Below are 15,416 nucleotides of genomic sequence, written 5' to 3'. Positions count from 1 at the left end.
TTTGTTGATTGTTGGGGAAAAGAGATGGGCTAATGTGAGAGTTATGTGGACGGTGTTGATTTTGTTTGAAGAAGTGTCAGGTTTAAGAGTTCATTTTCATAAAATCTTGCTTGTTGGGGTGAATGTAAATGAGTTGACCAAAGATCAAAATGAGCATTAGTTACATATGTCTTCAATAATTTGTTTTATATGTTTTCACTTCTAGCCTCAATCTTGTTTACGCTTGTATTGTATGTGTATTTGAATAAAAGGAAACCCTATGCTAGATGTTTAAGCCATAAATTTCCAAATTAATAATTGCCCTCTTACCAGGTTCTTTTGATGTCTTTCGTTCTATCTTCAAAAATTTTAAAAATTGCTTCAATATTTCAAATTATACTTTTTATTCTCCAAAAGTTTACGACTATATCTTTTAAATTTTACTAATAGATTTCGAACCCTATATGGGTTTAGATTGTATGTATGTAGACTACATCTTTAATGAAGTCTGGACGCTCAAAACCATTCCCAAATGAATGGATTTGGTAGCTGGGAAGTAAAAAAACGATCGCGATGTGACGGTAGAATTGATAAGGTATGTAGTACTCAAACTTAAAATGAACATTTTTAATCATATTTATCATGAACATGTTGAGATTGTGTTAATGAAAATTAATTATGAATGTATTTAAGAAAAACTAGTTATACATTTTAGCTAATCAGTTATTATAGTAAATAAGAATTTTATTTATTGATTGAGTTATACGTTAAGAACGTCCACAATAGAGTCTTACATACAATATAAACTTCTTTTTTTAGGGATCATAATTTTTTTTTAGTGATAGGATGTACATCAATTAGAAAATTTCCCTCATAGTGCCTAAAAAATCAATACCACGAAAAAAATTGAATCTTATAAACCAATAGTATGCGAGATTAACAAAAAAACCTCCCTAATATTTTCTCTCCGATCAAAACCAAAGAACCACCGAGAAAGACAAGTCAAATCCCAAGTATAACTAACTCCCATCCTTACCATATAATAATCCTATACCAAACTTTATAGGTCACCCTTTGAGTAATAAAAAAACGATACGCAGACTCGAAAGAAACCCCACAAAGAGCATAAACAAAGACCGTAACAACCTAGGAAACATCATCCTTAATGGAATATCCCCCCACATAAACTTTATCCCAAGAGGAATACGTTCGACTATCATACAAAATCTTTACCATTCATTAAGTGAACCAATTCGAGTAGCATCGACTCACTTCTTCAAAGCGATACTCATTTCCACCGTGGGAGGGAGCTGACAACATGCAACCCCCTCTCTCCATAAGTAGTCGAGATATGAATAACATCATTCGTAGCACAAATGATATCTCTCCATATGATTGCATCTCCATAGAGGAGTCTCCGACACCACTTCCCCATCATATCTTGGTGAACCAGCCTCTGATCTCAAATCCCAAGACCATCCCCCTTTCGACTTAGGCCGACACACATCCTCGAAGCAAACCCAAGATATCCCAGTGCCCCCTGTTCTACCCTCCCTAAACGAAGCATCTCTCTAGCCAAACTTTCCTCTTCCATTCCTTGACATGGATCTTAATTAACGAGAGGTAGAAGATTTCAATTGAATGAAGCATAAAGTTAATTAAGACCACCCTCCCACCCAAATTAACAAACCTATCACTCCATGAACGTACACTCTTAGCAATAAGCTTAACATCAGGTTCAAATGTCCATTCTTTACTAGGATATGCCCCGACAGGCACACTTAAATACTTGAAAAGAATATACCTCACTCTACAATGGAGGAAGCTAAGATAAATTTAATGTTGATTTCGTATTTGAAGACAATAAAAAATATATTGAAAAAAGAATAACAACTTTAGTAAAAAAAATAATAAAGAATAACAATCATATCTAAAAAATTGTAAATGATCTTTATATGCGGGGATAAATTAGCATACCCCATAGTCTTTAATATGATAATTTTTATAAAAAGAAACTAATATTAATGAACTTATTTAATGTTATAAAATCGATAATTTTCTAAAAAAATATCCTTAACATCTTTGTTACTGCTAACTTGTGTCGGTTTTGGATTTTCGATTGGTTTATGACTTGATTTTAAGTTGTCCTTGTTTTGGGGAAGTTTTCAAGCTAAGCCTTTTTTCGATCTGGTTCTGTTTAGGTTACCACTCTATTTGAAGATTGTTCGAAGGATTATTTCCTAGGTTTTGGTGGGTCGATTGTTCTTGCTTCAGGATTGAGAGTTAGTGTCTATGTCCAATTATTTAGGTTGATTATAGAGTCTTCTCCGGTAGGATGGGAGTTGTGGGGGTGCCTTAGTGATTTGTCTATAGTATATGGTGGGTCAATCGCTTTTGATTCAAGATTCATAATCAATTTTTTGACTCAATTTTTTTGCCTTGTTATGGTGTGTTCTCTGACGGACCGGAGGTCGAATGTAGGTAGAACCTGAAGGATTGTTGGAGTAAGCCTTTTCTTTGGTGTTTAATCGAGCTCAATTGTGGAGATGAGAAGATGATGTTCTGTTTTCGAGGGTTTTGATTGGTTGGATGGCTTGTTTGAAGCGTTATGGTGAGTAGTGGACAATATATGCTTGAATTTTGTTTATGTTGTCATTCGCGAGGAAGTGTGGGGTCTTGATTTGACTTAAGTGTTGACTTTGATTTTTGGTGGTTATTTTTCTTATTGGTGTTGGTGGTAGCACTGAGTTTGGTGTTATGGTTTTTTTTTTTTTTCCTCGATGTTCCATCTATATAAGACTTCTTGTTTTGTAGTTTTAGTTCATGTTTTTCTTCTGCAGAGACTTGATTGTTAAACGTTGTTGTTTCAAAAAGAAAAATATTCACTTTGTTGAAAATAGTTTCATTTTCTTAAAATAAAAGCAAATCCTTAAAGAATATTATTGTTACAGTTTTACTTTTAACCATGTTCATGTACAATTTTAATCTTGAATTTATATATTATTTATTAGCAAAATTATATAATTTTTTTTATATATTTTTATATCAGTCATTAAGATAAATAGAACATAATTTTTCTTCAATTTTTTTTTTTTTTTTTTCATTTTACACACTACTTCCGTTGAAAATAATTGTTGCAGTTTGACCATGTACACTACTTACGTAACTTACTTTGATCATATTTATTATTAATATATAAAGAATAATGTTAATAAATAAAATATTGTTTTATTCTCATAGTAAAGATTTTTAAAATATAAATTTTAATGATTTTTGCTAATAAATTATTTAAGATATTAATGGTCAAAATTATGCATTGACATATATAAAAATTAAAATTGTAACAATTATTTCAAGATAAAGGGAGCACCATTGTTCTTTGTATATTAGTAAATAAAAATGATCAAAGTAAATAACTCGTTAACAAGACCCATATTTTAAATGATCAAAATCTAATACTTAGTTTGAGATGGAGTAGTAGTTAGTTTTATATTCCTTTCGTCTCTTATTATAAGTCTCTTTGACTAATTTCACATATTAAGAAAAGTAGGTAGTGTAGATAATATATCAAATTTGTGTGTGAATTTTACTAAATTGTCCTTTGTTTATGTGTATTTAATTTTCCTTTTTATATTCCAATGCAATTTAGTTGTATTAATTAGGGATATATTTAGGAAAAAATAATAAATGCATCTAATAATTTGTATAAGCCTTATATTTAGACAAGACTTTTTTCAAAGAGAGCTTATAATTACGGATTGTTGGAGTAATTAAAGACAAAGGAAATTAGTACACATGATCAAACTCTAACACTTTGTGCGGAAAAGAAATTTTTTGTATGGTATATTTTTTCTTTTTGTTAACCTTCGATTTTCTAGTAAAAGTTGTCTAGTAATTTGAAGTGCGTTCGAGAGTAATTTAAGTTTGGTCGATTATTATTTCATCTAGGAATCAAACTTATGTTCTTTGGAACAAATTGTCTTTTTGTAGAGTCGATTAACCACTTTTTTTAAGCAAGTTCATTAACCACTTGAGTTTAATTGTTTGATTAAAATTTTCGTATGGTATTAAAAATTAAAATTAAAACTATTGATTTATTTTTCAGTTGATCAAATTATATTTTCGTTCTCTTAACTTAATTTGCACATATATTTTCAAATTGTAAATATATAACCTTCTTCGTAGGGGAATTACTCATCAGGATGACACCTCTTGCATTGGGGGGGGCGGTTGTTCTGAGACTGCGGCTCATCTCATTCTTCATTGTGACGTCTTCGGTTCAGTGTGGCACTATGTTTATCGGTGGGTAGGCATTTCTTTTATTGCTCCAGCTACAGTTGGTGACCACTTTCAGCACTTTGGACAGTTGGCAGGTTTGTCGAGGTCTGCTAATTCTTTTCTAACAGTAATCTGGCATGCTTGTGTTTGGGTTATATGGAAGGAAAGAAATAACAAGATTTTTCAGCAAAAGTCATTGACTTCGGATCGTTTATCAGAAAGGGTCAAGATTATGTCTTTTAATTGGCTTAAGGCAAATATGCCCAGCTTCGCCTTCAGTTATAATGACTGGGGACAACATCCTTATTATGCATGGGGTGTGCTGGTGTAGCTTTTTGTCTATTTATTACGCTGTACCTTTTGAGTTAAGACTGTACCAAACTTTGTTTTGTTGGGTGTTCTCTTTTGCACATTTTGTGCAAGATGAATCACCTTTGATAAGTTAATATATTTCATTTTGGCTTATTCAAAACAAAAATTCATATATAACGGAAATGAAAAACCATAGATTTAAAGATTGAGAGAACATAAAAAAATGAAACCATAAATTTTAAACATGAAATCCATATGAAAATAAATCAAAAAGGAAATAATAAAATAAAATAAATAAATAATTAAATTATTATCTAAAATTTTGTTAAAAGACCAAAATGTTATTGTGCCTTTTTTGAATTTTATTACATTAGAAATCCTCTTCTTCTTAACTTTGTTGTGTGGAACAGAAAAAGCCACATCATCATCAGTGTTCACTCACTCACTCAGCTGAACTGAGTTTACTGCTAAGCAATGTCTTCTCTCTCTTCGCTACCTCTTTCTCTCTCTATTCGTGCTTCTTCTTCATCACAAGGTAAAGTACTACCTACCAGCTCTTCTTTTTCTCTGCATGCTATGAAGCACTCTTACGGACACATGAGACTTACACACGGACACCGATAATAATTTGATAAAATCACATAATTCAATGTAATTATATGTGTAAGCGTGTCCGTATCAGGGACATGCCTAATTTGACGAACGTCCGTGCTTCATAGTGTGCATGCAACCTTCCTTCACTTCTCTTTTCTCATATCAGTCTTACCCTTCTTGTTTTGGTAGCAGAATCCTCCATTTCAAAACAGGACTGGAGGAAAAGGTCAAAACCTATCCCACCAGGTGGAACCTACCCAGCTAAAGATCAATGCAGTCGTTGTGGATTGTGTGATACATATTATATTGCTCATGTTAAGAATGCTTGTGCTTTCTTGGGAGATGGAATGTCTAAAATTGAAGTAAGTCTCTTTAATTTATGAATGATGCTTATCTATGTCATGTAAATTTTACTCTTCAAATTGGTTAAAAAAATTTGTTTTTTGTTTTTGAAACTTTTATGTGATATGAAAGGACTTTTTAATATTGTTTGTAATTGTTAGCATTATGTCAGATGTAGGGATCAAGTTGATTTTGTAAGGCTGAGTTAGTCTTAATATAAAAAAAATAATATGGTAGCAGAGCTATTCATTTGGGTCATCCGATATCGACTTGGGTTGGTCTGATGGTGTTAACGTGAGACCTTGGAGTATGCTCCTCGTTAAGGTCCCAGTTTCGATTATCTTCGGTGCCAATTTGGGTGGGCTAGTTTAGTTACTTCAAAAAAAAAAAAAAGTTATCCAAGCATTAGGTCCAATAGTACTGGGCATGAAGAGGCCAGTGTTGTAATGATGAGTTAGGCCAAGTGTAAAACATAGTAGGACTTGAAACTGAAAGAGAAAAGGAGAGGAACCCTTTTCTTCTCCGACTTGAGTTTTATGTTCGCTTATTTCACAAAGTTACTAACAAAGTGATGATTTTTGGGAACAAAGCTGTGTTGCTTAGCCACATTAATATCAAATCAATTAGTTTGCACCTAGTGGAAATAATCAATAAGCAGCCATTCTAGTGTAGAAGAATCTGGCATTTGAACTAGATTTACTTTTTCAACAAAAATGGTTCACTTCTATTGAATGATTACTTGTCAGGACTATGTTAATGTTAGTACACTTTGTTGCACAAAGCTGATAAGGAATTATATCAAATTGAAATTTCAATATGCAGCAGTTATTTCTTTGTGACTTCAGCATTAAATTAAACTTCATTTATTGTATGCCTAATTCAAGCATTGCCTTAATATTCTTATAAGCATTAATCATGAGAATTTTCATAACTGATATAAATATATCCAGAAAATGACAAAGTTTATACAAACCAAAATTGATTGGACTCTTTATCATTCCTTTTCTGTTTCAGAAATTGGAACCTGTTGTTCATGGTAGAGGGAGAAAAACTGATACCTTAGACGAGACATACTTAGGTGTCTTTGAGGAACTTCTGTATGCTCGGAAACTTAACCCTGTCGAAGGTATATTCTGACTTTAAAATTGTTTAACTCTTATGCTTCCTCGTTCTAATGAGTATGACACTATCAAATTCGAGAATCTTTGAGTGCAGTGTATTTATTGCGCTCAAGTTTTAGAGTTCAAACTATAATTTTGTTATGCTGATAAATAAGCATTTAAAATTATTCTGTTCTGCTTTTTTAGTGGGACCTCTTGGCTATTCTTTACCTTTTAAGAAGCATTTTTTCAATGGTTTCTCTGATATGTGACATTGGTAGGTAATCCCTTTGTGGGTATTTAGATAATTGAATAGTTAGGCTGACTATAAATACTAAATAGGGAGGACAGATCAGCTTGTCATTTGAAAGAATACGGGCCTTTTGACATTGAAAGGTGGGAAAACCCTCAAAGCTCTGCCACTATTCTATAAACCAGGAAATTGTTCCCCATTTTTTGTTGCAAGACCAGTTTGTTCCTAGCATACTTTGATGGCCTCCTAAATTTATTTAGGATCATAGAAATTAAGATCACACCGAAATGTTTCATTGATATAACTATTTCTGTTTCCTTTAGTATTTAGTTTGGAGTAAGGCTTCAATGTCAATGTCTAACGCCTAGTTTGGATAAACAACATAATTAAGCGCTTATAATATAAGTTATGTATAAGCTTTTTCTATAACAAAACGATAAAATAAAGTCAAGCTGATTTCATATAAGCTATAAGTTGTTTTCATATGCTATCATGGAGAGGTTATAGAAACAACTTATAGCTTATGGATACTTCATAAACTGTTTCTATAAGTTCTTAGCAGTTTCGCAAGTTTGTATTCTAGTAGTTAAGCTTAAATTAATCAATGCAAAGAGGCCCTCATTGAGCTTTTGGACAGACCAGAAGCTTAACTGTAATTTAAGATTGGAAAACATTATATAGCACGACACATGGTTGTTGTCAAATGCACACGACGTGTATTCTGCCAACAGCTATTTCAGTTTTTTAAAATTATTTTAATCAAAATTTAATTTAAACCAAGATGATGATGCCATGTAAACAGTCGTACCTGTCGTGTGTGGATTTTGTCGTGCACAATAGCACAGCTCTTTAAGAATTACTTGTCTTGTACAATGAAATTGTGTTTCGAAATGTCCTGCAGTTGCAACTAATTTCTTGATTAAATTATTTATACAATTATGTCTATGATGGGCATAGTCATGTTATCAAAGTTCTGATGAACAGTTTTACTTGTAAAATTCGTTCTGTTCATAGGAGCTCAATGGACTGGTATAGTAACAACCATTGCAATTGAAATGCTTAAATCAGGCATGGTTGAAGCTGTTATCTGTGTACAAAGGTATCATAAAAAATCTACATGTTTTTATTGGAGTCATATTTCTAGTGTCTTTTCGTTCTTTAATCTGACTTTATTTTCTGTGTAATTAACTTTGATCTAACTTTGTATATCAGTGATCCTGATGACAGATTTGCTCCCAGACCTGTTTTAGCAAGGTTGGCGTTTTGTTATTACATTTTTAAGCAAACCTGTTAAGTATCTTTCAATATATAGGTTTACTTATTAAAATACTTAATTTCTTCAGGACACCAGAAGAAGTGATGGCTGCTAAAGGTGTCAAGCCAACATTATCTCCTAACCTCAATACCCTTGCGCTTGTTGAGGTTTGTAATTCCCTTTTTGTTGGAGAATGTGTCGTATAAGCACTGATTAGTGTTTACATCTTTCAATTGCATGTAGAGTCAAATTCTTTACACAAATAAAGTTATCTATTTCATTCATGAAAGATATTTATAACTGTTTAAGGTTCTAGTATCTTGGTATTATGTAAAACATGATAGGCACCTATAAGAATACTCAACAAAAGATATAATTACTTATGTGTACTATAGGAAAAAGAGAAACGCTAGTTAGGTAAATTAGTTTTTCTGTTCTAATAAACTGTACTCTAGTCCTATGACTTATAAATGAGACTAAACTTCCCTTACAGAGATTAGGAAGCTTATTTTGAAAATTGTGTTGATAGTGCTCTAGAGTAGGAGATAAAAGCTACGGGCGAACAATCCGATTTCCCTAGTTTTGGAAGATCCTCCATTGCTAGGATCCTAACGAAACATCACAAAGAAATCAGACCCATTGTCATTTTATCTTTATGCCTTTAATTTGCCATGTGCTCTCAATTTCTAGGAATCTTCAAACTATTAGAATTCGGGAGATGCTAATGACCATTTTTGTTTGCTGATTATGAGAGTTTTGAGGATGTTCTCTACGTAATTCAATTGTTTTTGCATTCTTTTTTTTTTTTCAACAAAATTATGAGTGGAAAAAGATTTGTGAATTGTGACAGTAAAATGATCACATTTTTTGACAATGCCTAAGAGCATCTGGTCTATTAAAAAAGTTGTTCATTGTTTTGAACTGGATATTTTCTTAGAGTTAATGTTATTTCTCTGACCCTTAAAGGTGAAAGATCTGTAACCAAGTTGTTGGTATCAAGAATAACTTGTAGAGAGTCCAAGAAGGTCAAATACCTAAGTTCTTACAATATGTAACTAAGAGAACCTCAACGAAAAAAGCAAAAAAATAAAACTGGAAGAGAAGACAACATGTCAATTTCCGATGTTTTTTGTGTATATGTCACTCCTCTGTTTAGTTCCATCAATTTTAGATTAAGTTTAATAGATATACATTGTTAGTATAAAATTATTTTACACTGTCATCCATCCAGTTAGAACTCTATATATTGCCAAAAACAGCTCATTTTGTAACTGCATTTTAAAATAACTACAAAATATTTTATTCTCATTGACCGTAAGTGTAAAACTAGTTTACACTAACTGTGCATGTCCTGTTTTCTATTTCAGATATTGTTCAAAGAAGCCTTTTTATATTCATTCTCTGACTGTTTGAATTTTCATCATTGACAGGCTGCAGGTGTCAAGCGTCTTCTTTTCTGTGGTGTAGGTTGCCAGGTCCAAGGTACCACTACTGTAAAGGTTTATTCTTTTCTAGTTTCCTTTCCCTTTCTCCATTGTGACTGGTTATGTTGTAATGCAGAATAATTTCTTCAATTGCAGCATTAAGATCTGTAGAGCACCACTTGAATTTGGATAAGCTCTATGTTTTAGGCACAAATTGTGGTATGCATATCTTGTGTTTGCTATTCGTCTTTTTGTTGCAATGTTTTGATTATGTTGGACAAGTTCAAACTTTCTACGACCCTTATTCGACAGTGGACAACGGAACCAGGGAAGGACTGGATAAGTTTCTAAATGCTGCGAGTGATTCCCCTGAAACAGTTCTCCATTATGAGTTTATGCAAGATTACAAGGTTTTCTGCTGAAAACTCATATTTTATAAGGGCCTGTTTCAATTGGTTTATTTGAGTTTTTTATTAGCATAAACACTTGTTAGACTGTTTTGAAGAGCTTATGAAAACAACTTATTACATGTCCATAAATTGTTTTCAACTTATTTCCATTAGTTTTCTGAGATAGCTTACGAAAACAGTTTATAGCTTATATGAAAATTGTTCGACTTTATTTTATCTTTTCTTATAAAAATAGTTTATACATAAGTACTTATGTGCTAAGCGCTTATACTATAATCACTTAATTAAGCTGTTTATCCAAACATGGCTATAGAGCGTAGACAACTTAATGTATTAGTTAAATGTGGAGAAATAAGAGTAGAAAGGAGTCATTTAGAAAATTGCATTGTGCGAATGGAGCAAGAGGAAAGCCCTTTTGAGGAAAGTTTCTGTCCTTAGCATTACCACAATGTTTTGGATAATTCGTTATTTAAAATAATGGTTTATGTTGAAATTTGGGGTCTAACTCATCCTTACAAAACCGGCTTGTAAGGTGAGGAGTGCCTCCTCTTTATAAACTCTTCTCAAGAGTGCTATCTATCCGATGTGGGACTAAATCCACCCCCTCAAAGCCAACACAATGAAGGTGTTTGAGGCTGCAATTAAGGCTAACCAAAGGTCGCAATTAAGGCGACTAGGGGCAGACCACAATTAAGGCGGAATTTCCAACAGTTTACTAGAGCATCATGCCAATGTTGTCAAATATCAACTATGGTGCCGCCGCAACGGATTGCAGTGGCAGACATTTTTACAACCTCCATGGCCAATTTGTGAAGGTTGGTGGCACCATGGCGTTACATGATGGCTTAAAACTGAAGATTTTTGGGTTTCCTCCATGGTCTGCCATTCGCAATCAATGACACTGTTTCTTGCTTTATTACCAAGGTTATATTGCCTTACTCGGTTCCTGTTTAAACTTCCTGGCAGGTTCACTTGAAGCATTTGGACGGTCGTATTGAAGAGGTAAAAGAAGACCCTTTTATTTTACTATTCCCTGGATTCACAAACAAAAATATTCATTTAGTTTTAAATTTTAACTTGAACAGGTTCCTTATTTCTGTCTCCCAGCAAATGATTTGGTTGATGTTATTGCTCCATCTTGCTACAGGTTATTTGTTCTTTTACTGTGTTTAGAGTCACAAGTTTGGTTTTGTTTTGATTTCTTATATGCTCCTTCTTTTTATGTTGCACTAATTGGTCATAATCTCTCTCTCTTCTACAGCTGTTTTGACTATACAAATGGTTTAGCAGTAAGTCGTTTTCTTCTCAACTGTCTTGTCATTTTAGCATGTATTTTATTTCACCTGAACTTAGGACAGCCAACTTTTTTACTTTTACTTGTTCACTTCTATGCAAATTGTTCCATTCTAATTTCTTCACCATCTGTTGTTTTATGTTAAAAAACTATCACTTTATTAGATGGTGTCGAATTTTCAGGACCTGGTCGTTGGATATATGGGCGTGCCAAAATATTCCGGAATCAGCATGACACAACATCCACAATACATTACTGTCAGGTAAAGCTACTTTTAAGATGCCTAAGTCTCTTTTTGCACTTTCTAAGTGTCTACATTTTTCTTGAATTGTCATACATAACTGTTTCTTGAAGGAATATGGCTTTACTAGAAGTTGATTCTGCATATTTTGTTCTTGAAACAACAGGAATGAACGTGGAAGAGAGATGATGAGTCTTGTAAAGAACTTACTTGAGATTACTCCAACAGTTAATTCAGTAAGTTATCAGCTTTGTTTGTTTGAAGAATCCTCTCTCTCGAAAAAACAGATGTAATTTTTTGCTGTATTATTCAGGGGGATAGGCGACCATTTGTCATGGAGACTGTTAAGGCTGATGATAAAGCTAAATTTGGTATGCTTGGAATTCATTTTGTAATGTATTTATTTTATAGAAGTTTCTGTTACACTTTTTTTGTCGTCGACATTTATCCTACATTTAGTACTTGAATCTGGACCAGTGTTGTCAATTGCGGTTTATTCAAATGCTTCTATGCTATGGCCACTATTTGAGAACACTAATTTTGACCTCATGTTCACTTGCTTTATTTAAGATATTTTCTTTTTGATGAAATTCTGTGGATTTATCTCTCCACGGGAGAACATGAAGTTAACTTACCATGGTTTTTACCTTAAGTATCTTTTCTCTATTTGTTTTGATTAACAATGAATATTTGATTATTTTTCCTTGGAATGTCTGATTTAATCAGGAAGAGGTCCTCCTCAGCCTGCCCCAAAATTTGTTGGAAACCTGATTGCATTTTTACTAAATTTGGTAAATGGCTCTTAAACAATTTTTCCATTGATAATTTGATAAATGTATACAACATTAATATGCTTAACATAGTGATTTTTTTTTTTCTTTCTTGGCTCTGCTTTCTACGTTCAGGTTGGTCCAAAGGGCATTGAATTTGCACGATACTCGCTTGATTATCACACCATTCGGAACTATTTATACGTAAACCGGTTGTGGGGAAAGGAAAGGTATGTGGAACAATTTATTTATGGCCATCTTCACTTTGATGCAAAAGTGTGATTTGTTTATATTGTTGAAACATAAATGGTTGCAGGGCTGATAGGCACATGCCTTCATATGCTAAGAAAATTGTGGATATGTACAACAAAAATGGTGAAATTGAAAAGATGCTTTCAGAGAAGTGATTCTAAAGGATTACATGTTCCAATCAGTGACATAGATGTGCCTTCAAAATATGCATTGAGTCTCTATTTTCATTGTGAATTGCACTCATTGTGAATAATCATCAAGTCAAAACTTTGTCTCTAGCTGTACTAATAGTGTAAATGTAAACTATCAGTAATAAGCTTTAGGTCTATATAGTTGTATGAACTTTTGTCATGGTACACAATACAAGGAGAAATAAAAATAAACCATGACTATAAAGTATAAACCATCATATACATTTTGTCAAACTTCAAGATTATAGCTAAATATATTCTGGTGTTTCATAATCACGAATAGTTTGATACTACTGTTCTGGATTCTAGATTCCTTGAACATTATGTTCTTGTGTCGAAATACTATTTAAGCGAATGGCACATGTCGAAATTCTATATGAAGGAAATTTAACAGAGATAGTCCAAAATCATGGATACAAAATTATGGCGTATTATAAAATACGTTTAAAATACAGTAAATGTATACCATGATTAGATGGTAGTTAAATGATATTGTTACATAAACCTGGAGCGGGGTAGGGTTGAGAGACTCTTCTCTCCCTTCTTGCTGCTTTAGAATGAAAAGTTATCTTACGGAATGGGATAGTCAGGATATATAAGCACGAGTAGGGAGAGAGATCTCTCAACAGATTTACTATGAGAAACGTCACAACCCATCACGGCTCGTTTCTAATTATAGCCCATTAATAAATATCATTTTATTCAGTGCAATATTATAATTAGAATTAATAGTTGATATAATAGTTTGAAGGAGAAGGGAGGGGAGAGGTTTGATAAAAAAGAAAGGAGCAAGTGGAAGATATAGAGAAGGCTTTGAGGGTTCAATTTTCTTCATAATACAAAATCTTTTTCATTTTGGGAACTCAAAAATTGTATTGGAGAAGAGTTTTAGGATGTTTTAAAGGTTTACATATATTCTTCAAACTTAATTTACGTAGTTATAATAGTCTTATAATTAAAAATATATTAATCATAAACATTAATTTATCAATCTCTAAAAAATTACTCTTACAAAAACTGTGAAAGATTGTACCATTTTCTCCTATATTTCCAACCCTCCAAAATATTTCATTCTCCTCCCCTCTAAACTCCCAAGCAAAGCCTTAGAGATTATTCACCAAAATAATCAAATTCTAATATACATTTGTCGGCACATTGACCGTATCTTTTCCATGTAGCATTGAGATAAAACCTGTTTTCTTTTGCTTATAAACCTATTGGAAAACAGTCATGTTTTTTTTTAAGAAGCTAAAATGGAAAATATTACTGAACGAAAGAGTATCAAATTACATAAAAAAAAGACGAGGAATGATAAAAGGGTCAAATCCACCCCATTACAAAAAGATGCCCAAAGAAGGTAAAGGATTAAGCCACACAAATGATAAGTGAAAGCAAAATTCGGACGATTCACTTTCAGCCACTAATATGATTGAACCTTAATATTGTCGAGTAATTCTTGTAACATTCTGTTAAGTTTGGATGGATTTAGTTTATTTTATTTTTGTTATGAGTTTGAATGGATCTTTAGTTGTTCTTGAACAGTTAGTTATTTTATTTATTTTAAACTATTATTTTTGCAATTGTTAAATAAATGTCCAATAAAATGACTACAAGATTCTGGAATAGTTTGATATTCGATTTCAAAATTAATGACACACCATCATGTTCCACTATGATCTCATCATGAAACATACCTAAGATCAAGGTCCACAAGGATTTATTCAGAGAACATAGTTGCGATTCTTGATAGCTTCATCAATGAAGATTGGGGCTCTAAATGCTGCAGCCATTTCCAACATGGTAGCCATTTCCAACATGGTTTAATGGCGCCAATACTCTGGAAGAAGTTCATGTATTGATAAGGGAGGTAGAATATGATTAACTATCATATTTTATCATTATCACTTGTTTGATAAAGGGAGATAGAATATGTTATCATGATAAATGAGGGTGTGGAAGATAAATGAGACTGGAGTCTTGGACCTTGGAAAAAGGCACTCTGTTCGAGCGGTGTATGTTAAATAACTTGATTGTTGAGAAGAGGTTGTTGCGCTTGCAATGTAAAAAGTTTAATGGTTATGCACGTAAAAATCAAAGTGTATGGGGTTGTCACACTAACATTTAGGTTCGATTTGCCCCCACCAATAATTGTATATTGGATGAAATAGGAATGACCATCAAATCCTCTTCAGGATACTATTAGTTTCTTGATGTGTATTGCATAATCACACCAATCATATCTCTTAACAATATTATTAGAATATAAAATATTCATTGTATAAATTATTAGATATTATTATTTGCTAAGTTTGTGCGCACATCACGTATTGTATCAGAATGCCCTTGCTTAATTACCAATATAGCAACGAAAGTGGAAGGGGAAGGGCTTTTTTGAAGTAAGAGGATAAAGTTCACCCAAGCTAGTACATCTCATTAACGGTATGCCTGTCTGAAAGTCCTTCACAAAAAAAAAAAAAAAAAACCAAAGGGATCAAATTCAACAGTAACTTCATTATCAATGATAAATTTGCGCACAGAGATAAGGTTTTTAATTAATTTAGGTGCATGTAGGACATTTTTCAAGGCTAGGGACGTATGGGAATAGGTTAGTAATGCATTGCCACGATCAATAACTGAAATATTATGACCACTACCGACAATATATGATTACTAATATTGGAATAAGACGTGAGAGATTACCTCTGTTTGTTGTCATGTGAG

General features: G+C 32.8%; 1 protein-coding gene across 1 annotated transcript; it reads left to right on the top strand.

Annotated features, from left to right (window-relative positions):
- The first annotated feature begins 5,043 nt into the window (after positions 1-5,043).
- LOC25483044 (7-hydroxymethyl chlorophyll a reductase, chloroplastic) lies at positions 5,044-12,968 on the top strand. The gene is made up of 18 exons (XM_013611688.3): positions 5,044-5,104; positions 5,356-5,525; positions 6,520-6,631; positions 7,873-7,957; positions 8,071-8,112; positions 8,202-8,280; positions 9,544-9,595; positions 9,694-9,756; positions 9,850-9,947; positions 10,914-10,949; positions 11,033-11,094; positions 11,209-11,236; positions 11,424-11,503; positions 11,649-11,718; positions 11,796-11,853; positions 12,209-12,273; positions 12,388-12,482; positions 12,569-12,968. Exons 1-18 carry the CDS (start codon positions 5,044-5,046, stop codon positions 12,657-12,659), a joined length of 1,347 nt encoding a protein of 448 aa, XP_013467142.1. The 3' UTR covers positions 12,660-12,968.
- Positions 12,969-15,416: the final 2,448 nt, after the last annotated feature.

This window comes from Medicago truncatula, chromosome 1, assembly GCF_003473485.1.
Source record: "Medicago truncatula cultivar Jemalong A17 chromosome 1, MtrunA17r5.0-ANR, whole genome shotgun sequence".
Lineage (NCBI taxonomy): Eukaryota > Viridiplantae > Streptophyta > Magnoliopsida > Fabales > Fabaceae > Medicago > Medicago truncatula.
This window is presented reverse-complemented; position numbering and strand designations above follow the sequence as displayed.

Excerpts from the sequence above, each read along its gene's own strand:
- LOC25483044 (XM_013611688.3), top strand. The coding sequence starts at position 5,044 with ATGTCTTCTCTCTCTTCGCTACCTCTTTCTCTCTCTATTCGTGCTTCT. Across the intron at positions 9,948-10,913 it reads AGTTTATGCAAGATTACAAG|GTTCACTTGAAGCATTTGGA; the intron begins GTTTTCTGCTGA and ends ACTTCCTGGCAG. Across the intron at positions 10,950-11,032 it reads TGGACGGTCGTATTGAAGAG|GTTCCTTATTTCTGTCTCCC; the intron begins GTAAAAGAAGAC and ends TAACTTGAACAG.